We start from the raw sequence: 8,839 nt of genomic DNA on the forward strand, positions 1-8,839 counted from the left end.
ATAGAAAAAGAGTTAAAGATATTCATAGTACTAATACTAGTTATATATATCACGTACGTTGTCTAGGTCATATACCCTTTTTTTTTTTTTTTTTTTACAGTGGCTATCAATGGTATTCTTTTTCATTTTGGAAATTTACTTTGACGAGTCAAAGGACATGCGTCAGCCTTCGACTGATTTTGCTAGGCTCAGTTTATAACGTCGCCAAGTAGTGCACCTGCCATGTAGCACATGTTCTGCCAGGTGACCGAGTTTCATTGGGTCAGACGACGTGCACTGCTCCTTATTTCATATCATTTATGTAACCATCTATATTGATCTTGCTCTTTTCTAATCGTACGACCGTATGAATGAACAATAGGTATCTATGTAGCCGGACGGTTTCATTTGCATAATCAAGAAATATTCTCTTCTTGGATCGAACAGTCACTATACATCTTCCTGATCCAAGGGGTTATATTAATCCACGTGTCAAGGATGTTTCCATGAAATATTCTTTAGATATCATCCAACATGACCAAACCAAACCTAATCGATTTTCGATTCAACCCGTCGAACCAGCCTGTCCAATCTAACTCTAAAAACATTAGTTAATAACTAATTCAGAAAATAACATCCGAACTAAACAAGTAATTAACGTGTCTTTTATTCCTAACCTAAACAATCGGTAAGAATCCAAACAAGCCTTAAAATAAGTTTATATAAACCTCAAAAAAGCCCGGCAAATACTGTGTTTTCACTATTCTGCATAACAGCTCAACTCAACCCCTCTTTTTCCTCCCCCTCTTCTCTCTCTCCATCTCTGTTTTCCATTCATTAATTTTTCTCAGATTTACCATTTTCAGCTTCCAAGCTTGAATAATACATTCAGATTTGAAGAAATTACTTCCCATTGTTCATAATGCGGCAAAGTTGAGAACTTTATACTTATTTTCACCCAATTTTTCCAGATTTGAGTAGAGAGAGAGGGAAAGAGATGGAAAGGGGGAAACTTTTGATGTGGGTTTTATTTGGGGTTTTTTCTGTTTTGGGGAAAAGGGTTGAGGGGTTTTGGGAAATAAATGAGACAGAGTTGTTTTATAGTGGAAGAAGTGAGATTGAAGCTCAATATGGTTATTTGAATGAATCTAAGGGTTATAATGGTTATTTGATGGTTGGACTTACTCTTATTCAAGGAGCTGGTTCAAGAGGAGCAGGTACTTTTTTTTTATTTCTGCCATTTTTGTTTCTTTGTTTCTTTGATTTGCAGATTTTGATTCTGGGTTCTGAGTTATCAATAGAGTAGATTTGGGCAACTTCAAGAAGACAATAGGCCATCTTAAACAAGCTAAGGGGTTAATAGGTAATTTTAAGCAAGTTTAGGGGTGATAGGTTATTTTTAACCAAGTTTAGGTACCTAATATGCCAGTTTAGATAAGTTTAGTGGTCAATAGATCACTTTTAAGTAAGTTTAGGGACCTAATAGGCCGGTTTAGTTAAGTTCAGGGCCAATAGATCACTTTTAAGCAAGTTTTGGGACCAAATAGGCCATTTTAGATAAGTTTAATAGATCACTTTAGGGACCTAATAGGCCAATTTAGATAAGTTTAAGGGTCGATAGATCAATTTTAAACAAGTTCAGAGACAGAATAGGCCAGTTTAGAGAAGTTCAGGAGATCAAATAGAACATTTTAAGTAATGTTAGGGACCTAATAGGCCAGTTTAGATAAGTCCAGGGGTTAATAGATTACTTTTAAGCAAGTTTAGGTACCTAATATGTCAGTTTAGATAAGTTCAAGGGTCGATAGATTATTTTAAACAAGTTTAGAGACGTAATATACCAGTTTAGACAAGTTTGGGAGTGCGATAGATTACTTTTAAGTAAGTTTAGGAGCCTAATAGGTCAGTTTAAACAAGTTCAGGGTCAATAGATCACTTTTAAATATGTTTAGGGACCTAATAGGCCAGTTTAGATAAGTTGAGGAGTCAATAAATCATTTAAGTAAGTTTAGGAGACTAATAAGACATGTTAAAAGTTCAGAGACCTATCGATATTTTATACTAATTTCAGGTTCCATATGTATTTAGCCTATTGTTTTTATTATATTTTCAATTAGAGGCCCGGAGTTTTCAAGAAAGTTTTGATTTTTATATTTTTGAAATAATTTCAATTTCAAATCTGTAGAGTAGATTTGGGTAAATTCAGGAGTCAATAGATAATTGGTCATTTTAAGCAACTTTAGGAGTCAATAGGTTATTTTTGAGCAAGTTTAGGCACCTAATATGTCAATTTAGATAAGTTTTAAGGGTCAATAGAGTATTTTTCTAGTACGTTTAGAGGACTAATGAGACATGATCAAAGTTCAGGGACCTATTGATTTTTTGGACTAATTTCAGGGTTGCATATGTATTTAACATATTGTTTTTCTTTTTATCAGATTTTCAATTAGAGGAGCGGATTTTTCAAGAAAGTTTTGATTTTTATGTGTTTGAAATAATTTCAATTTCAAATCTGCACAGTAAAAGTAGATTTGGGCAAATTCAAGGGTAAACAGACAATATGTCATTTTAAGGAAGTTAAAGAAGTTAAAGGATCAATAAGTCATTTTAGTCAATAGCTTATTTTTAAGCAATTTTAGGGGGTTATAAGTAAGTTCGGGGTCAATAGGTTATTTTAAGCAAGTTTAAAAACTTAATAAGTCACTTTAGGTAAATCCAGGGGTCAATTGATTTATTTTAAGCAAGTTTAGGAATCTAATAGGTCATTTTAGATAAGTTTCAGGGTCAATTAATTTTTTAAATTTAGAGGTTAATGAGATATAACCAAAGTTCAGGGGACTATCGATTTTTTTGGGCAAATTTCAGGAGCTAATATGTATTTAGCCTATTGTTTTTATTAGATTTTAAATTAGAGTTCCGGAGTTTTCAAGAAAGTTTTGATTTTTATGTTTTTGAAGTAATTTCAATTATGGCACTTTGTGTTGTTTTGTTAGTTATTCCTTTTCATCCAATAGTCTTTTGTCCGGAGTTAGATTGGCCTAATACATTTCTAGCTCCTCAAACTTGTCCCGAAAAGTCTAACAAGCCCTCCAACTTTGAAAACAATCAATTAGGCCTTTTAAGTTGTGTAAAGTGACACTATTAACCCCTAAGTTTTAGGTATCAGAGTAAGCGTAGATTTGAACAAGTTGAAGCGCACATCACTTGAACTAAGTTGAGGCCAATTGGTCATTTAAGCAAGTTCAGAAGTTTAGTTGGATAATATGTTAAAGTAAATTTAAGGAGTTAATAGGTTATTTTCAAGGTTCGGGGATCAATGAGCTTTTATGGCCAATTTGGAGGGACTGCCTATGAATTATGCTAGACAATTTGTCCCATTTCTTTTTTTTTTTCATTTTTCTCAGATATTATTATTATTATTATTATTTTATAAAGGGTAAATGATTTATTAATTCCTACATTTTTACCTAACACACTGTTTAGACCTCGTATTTTTAGTCCTTAACTTTTGTTCTATTCAACACTTTAGTCACTCGAACATTTGAATTATGAAACAGTTTAGTTCGTCTATAAGGCACTAAATTGTTAAATAAGACAAAAGTTAAGGACTAATCAATGTATTATTAAGATACAAACTAAACAGTGTAAAAAAAAAAAGGGCGGCCCGGTCGCATTACGCGTCCCCGCTGAGCGAGGGTCCGGGGAGGGGTCCCACCACAAGGGTGTATTGGGGGCAAGCCTTCCCTTGCCAATTGGCAAGAGGCCGCTCCTAAGACTCGAACCCGTGACCTCTGGTCACACGACAACAACGTTTTACCGTTGCGCCAAGGCTCGCCCTCTAAGTACTAAACAGTGTATTAGGTAAAAATGTAGGGACTAATAAGTTATTGCGATAAAATACCAAATAGATGTATGGTTTTTTTGGGAGTATCAATTAGGCTCCACTTATAAAATAGCACCAATATAGACTTAACGATTAAAAAATAGTACTAATTTAGCATCGATAATGGAACGTGACACGTCATTCATAATATTCACGCGGTTCGGCCTTATGCTTGCTTGTTTGAGACATTTGATGGATTGTATTGGAAAGTTTGTCTTCTACATTGGCCTAATTAGTTTTGTGCTTTTTGATTTCACAGTCTGCTTGGATGGAACATTGCCTGGCTATCATTTTCACCGCGGATACGGGTCAGGGTCGAACAGTTGGCTCATTCAATTGGAGGTAGGAGTGACCATTCGAGTTATCCTGTCAAAATCGTGTTATGTTTACTTGCATAGTTTCAAGTACATTGCTTAGTATTGGCTCGAGTTATCCTAGTGGTTGAGAGCTTATCTATGCCTTGGGAGGTCATGGGTTCGAATCACATCTGGGTCTGGTGGGGATTTTTCTTTCTTCTTTATAATGTAAGCGCATTGCGCAATTTTATTAAAAAAAAGTACATTGCTTAGTATTGGCTCGGGGAAAGTGTGTGGAAAGCGTTAGATATAATAAAAACGATTCTCGGAACTGTACTTACCAGCTTAAGCTTTTTGGTCCGGTTGTTTTTCGATATTGTATCAAAGTCTCATAGACATAGTTATCAAAGACGCGCCTCAGGCGCTAGGCTCCAGGTGTGTAGCCTGAGCAGTCAAAAGACGAGCTGTGTTCAAGAGGCGCGCACCTGACCTGACCTGACTGCGCCTTTCTGAGCTTAGCTCTTTGTAGGAGGCGCCCCTAGGCGCAAATCATGTATGCGATTAAACATTAGTTCTCGAGACTGCTTTATGCTTTGATCTTAGCTCAACCCCTTTTCCGTGAAGGGTAGAAGCTACACATTGGCCTCTTTGCTCGTGCGGAAGAGTATCAATTGAGATGGATGGTTTCGTTGAGTCGGCCTGTGATGTAAACTTTGTTTGACGGGAAAATTTCTTGAATGGTCTGGGACCAAACTGATCCTGAACCATTCAGACGGTGACATATCAGCACAATTGTTGATGTTTCATAGGGATGTAAACTAGGTCTGGGTGCAGATCTTAAAAATATTATATTAGATCAAATATTCGATGAAAAGAATCCAAAATCAAACGAAACTGCAGATTTTTTTTATTGAACTAGTCGAATTTGGTCAAAATTAGTTATAATTTCATTCCAACTGTGAATCTTTTTCCTCAGGTATTTGGTCCAATATATTATCTCTAGGATATGTGTCCAGCCTTAATGTAAACTGAGCGGTGATCCGCCTTGATGCTGACGGGATAAGTATAGTGCCTTGTGGGGATCCCCGTCCCCGTCCCCGATACGTCCCTACAAGGATCCCTGCGAATTCTCCGATTAGGTTTCGTGGACGTGATGGGGAATCCCCGATATGTCGGGGAGCGGGGATGGGGAATGTAGTCCTCCCCCGGCCCCATTTACATCCATAATGTTTCACCATCTGAGTCGTCTAGGACCGGTTGGTCCCGGACCTCAATCGATTTAGTCCGTTAAACTGGTAGTTTAGTTGTATCATAAATTCTGTCTTGAATTGAGTACTTGACTTAATCAGAAATTCTTGTGCAGGGAGGAGGATGGTGCAACAGCATTAGAAATTGCGTTTATCGGAAAACATCGCGGCGAGGTTCGTCCCGATACATGGAGAAACAATTAGCTTTTACCGGAATCCTAAGCAATAAGCCTCAAGAAAATCCTGGTACAGTTTGATTCTCAAACTTACATATGAACTATTCCGGATTTGGCGTACAAAATGATTCTATTTGGTGTTGTTTTCGCAGATTTTTTCAATTGGAACCGAGTAAAACTCCGGTATTGCGATGGCGCCTCTTTCTCGGGGGACAGCGAAAGTCGGGTTCGAAATCAGCTCTCTACTATTCACATTGTTGCTTCTTAAATGACCTTTCCGGAATTTAATAAAATGATTGTATTCATTACAGGCCGCGCAGCTACAGTTTAGAGGCGAACGTATATGGCGAGCAGGAATCGAAGATCTAATGTCGAAGGGAATGCGCTATGCTAATCAGGTTTTTACGGCTATATAGAACAGTTATCTTGTTGTTTATCTTGACGTGTTGATTCTAAACTTCTCTGCATTTTTCAGGCTCTTCTTTCCGGGTGCTCGGCTGGTGGTCTAGCTTCTATTTTACATTGTGATGAGTTCCGGAACTTTTTCCCCGGAAAAACTAGAGTGAAGTGCTTAAGTGATGCTGGTTTATTTCTCGACGCGTAAGTCCTATAAACATTAACATGCTTTTTTCGTTTTTCTTAGTTCTCGTCTTAGTATCTTGTAAAGCTAACGATTCTTTTTCTCGAAAATGTAGAGTTGATGTGTCCGGTACTCGCACCCTGAGGAACATGTACAATGGCGTAGTAAACTTGCAGGTAGTGTACGGTACTAAAACTTCGGAACCAGGGGCAAAGTGACAGGGGGGTCACGGAGGGTACGTTGAGAGTCGGGGGAGAAATAAAAAAGTTAGAATTACGGATGTAAATTTATCGCTAAATGCCAAATGTCCGTCGTAGTTCCACAATTGGCATCAAGACACGGAATTATCCGTCGCTGATACTTAGTCCCCCAAAAAACCTCCAACTTAACATATTTTCGTCCAGTGACCCCCGAGCATTTGTTTCTGGTTCCGTCACTGCAACGTTCTTATTTTATTCGTAGTTTTTTATATGCTCGTATGTTATTACAGGGAGTGAAGAGTAGCCTGCCTCGTATATGCACGAACCACCTCGATCCAACATCGGTAAATCTTTCGTCGCTTCGTTACATGCTTCGATAATCCACTACGAATGTATACGAAAGACTAAAATTCACATTTCTGTGTAGTGTTTCTTCCCTCAGAACATAATCGGGAACGTAAAAACGCCACTGTTCATTCTCAATGCAGCTTACGATTCCTGGCAGGTACTAATTCGAATTGTTCTCCTTACTAGAAAAGACTTTAAAAAGATCACTGAATCTCGTTTTCTCCCGCGTGAAATCAGATCCAATCCAGCTTAGCTCCGCCATCCGCAGATCCGCACGGCTATTGGGGCGAATGCAGAAAGAATCACGCAAAATGCTCCGCTAATCAAATTCAACTCCTCCAAGGTGAGTTCGTAACTCATAAGTACCTAATTATATCGCGATTCGCTCGTGTCTAGTACTTATTTTCTTCTACTTGTTCGGAACAGGATTCCGAAACCAAATGCTGCGGGCAATACGGGGTTTCTCGATGTCTAGAAAAAACGGTTTGTTCATAAATTCCTGCTTCGCTCACTGCCAATCAGAGCGACAGGATACATGGTTCGCGGATAATTCTCCGGTCATTGGAAATAAGGTACATAATAACGACCAAATTCTTTTTTCTTCCAAACATTGATATTTTGTTACGTCAAACTTCATTGTCGTTAATAAACCGCAGGCCGTTGCGATTGCCGTCGGAGATTGGTATTTCGACCGAGCGAATGTTAAACTAATCGATTGTGCTTACCCGTGCGATCGTACTTGTCACAATCTAGTCTTTAGGTAAAGGAAAACATACTAGTGTAGCCTGTAGGCGCGACATACGTGAATTGGGAGAGGAGTTACCGAAAGAGAAAGAGGAGGGTATGTCTGATGAATCTCGAACCGATTAATCGGAATTTATAGAAGACAATAAGGAAAGAAAAGTCTTTCAGGCAGCATTATTGTTTAGCACAACTTGTGCTAACAAGATGCAATTTTTTCTTAAAAATTGTGTAATTTTTTTAATTTTTGTCTTAAAAATTGTGTAATTTTTTATACATTTTTATTCAATGATTAATGAATGAAGTTCATGTTTGTTTGTATTTTAGTGTTTTTGTTGTTATTTTGATGTAAGATGGATCAATTTGACTTAATGTATGTGTTTGAAGTGACAGGTCAAAAAATCATTTTCTGGTCCCTGAATTTTTGGATTTTAGTTGATTAAGGCCTTGATATTACATATTAAGTCCCTGATTACTAGGGATGTAGATAGGGTGGGGATACTCCGTCCCTATCGGTGATCTGCATCGATAGGGACGGGGAATCCCTGGTAAGGATCCCCATAGGACGGGGATGGGGAAAAGCATCTCCGTCCCGTTAATGCCTAATGAGGATCCCCGATTATTTCCTGTGATAATTGTCTTTTTTGGATGATTTAAGTACATTTTAATTAGGTGACCGGTTATTTTCAAATTTTTAGTTTTTTTTTTTTTTTTAATTTCAAAAATTTGAGAATGATTGTTAATACTTGGTATTATTTTGCCACTGTTTCTTAAATGTTTTTTGTCTTTACTGGTTTTTTTAAACATAAATGGTGATTTCCCATGGAGAACGAAAAATGGGGTATACGGATAACGTTTTTGGAACATTTGTAAATGGGGAATGGGGATTCCCCGTGGGACGGGATGGGGACCAGTTTATCTCCGTTTAGATCGCAGGGATGGGGATGGGAAATCCCTGACTAGTCGAGGACGGGGATGGAAAATGCATTCCCCGCCCTGCACCATTTAGATCCCTATTGTTTACTAGAAACGTAAGTTGTGAACATTAAGTTTGCTTAAAAGTTCGTTATTTATTTTTGGATGAAATGCATATTTACACCCTTAAACTTGGTAAGTTTTGCCTATTGGCATTCTGAACTTTTTAAATAACCTGTTACCTATCACACACTTATAGTTGGCTTTAAAAACCCATGACACACCTATAGTTGGCATTAAAAATCTATCACACCTAAAGTTGGCTCATTAGGACCTCATGCACACAAAATCGTTGATTTGTCATCTTTAACATATGACGTGACATACAAAACGAACTAATACGATTTTCGTTTTTCAATAGCATGCACATGTGATCCCGTCTGTCAAAGATGATAGATTACGATTTTGTGTCCA

General features: G+C 37.6%; 1 protein-coding gene across 1 annotated transcript; it reads left to right on the forward strand.

Moving 5' to 3' along the window:
* Positions 1 to 727: 727 nt before the first annotated feature.
* Positions 728 to 7,771, forward strand: LOC136206275 (pectin acetylesterase 12-like). The gene is made up of 12 exons (XM_065997271.1): positions 728 to 1,196; positions 4,122 to 4,204; positions 5,522 to 5,651; positions 5,734 to 5,807; positions 5,893 to 5,979; positions 6,057 to 6,181; positions 6,277 to 6,337; positions 6,652 to 6,705; positions 6,789 to 6,866; positions 6,947 to 7,052; positions 7,136 to 7,281; positions 7,366 to 7,771. Exons 1-12 carry the CDS (start codon positions 977 to 979, stop codon positions 7,471 to 7,473), a joined length of 1,272 nt encoding a protein of 423 aa, XP_065853343.1. The 5' UTR covers positions 728 to 976; the 3' UTR covers positions 7,474 to 7,771.
* The last annotated feature ends 1,068 nt before the right edge of the window (positions 7,772 to 8,839 follow it).

Source organism: Euphorbia lathyris, chromosome 9 (genome assembly GCF_963576675.1).
Source record: "Euphorbia lathyris chromosome 9, ddEupLath1.1, whole genome shotgun sequence".
Classification (NCBI taxonomy): domain Eukaryota; kingdom Viridiplantae; phylum Streptophyta; class Magnoliopsida; order Malpighiales; family Euphorbiaceae; genus Euphorbia; species Euphorbia lathyris.

Coding starts and splice junctions, on each gene's coding strand:
- LOC136206275 (XM_065997271.1), top strand. CDS start 977: ATGGAAAGGGGGAAACTTTTGATGTGGGTTTTATTTGGGGTTTTTTCT. Junction 7,053..7,135: donor TCAAATTCAACTCCTCCAAG/GTGAGTTCGTAA, acceptor TGTTCGGAACAG/GATTCCGAAACCAAATGCTG. Junction 7,282..7,365: donor CTCCGGTCATTGGAAATAAG/GTACATAATAAC, acceptor AATAAACCGCAG/GCCGTTGCGATTGCCGTCGG.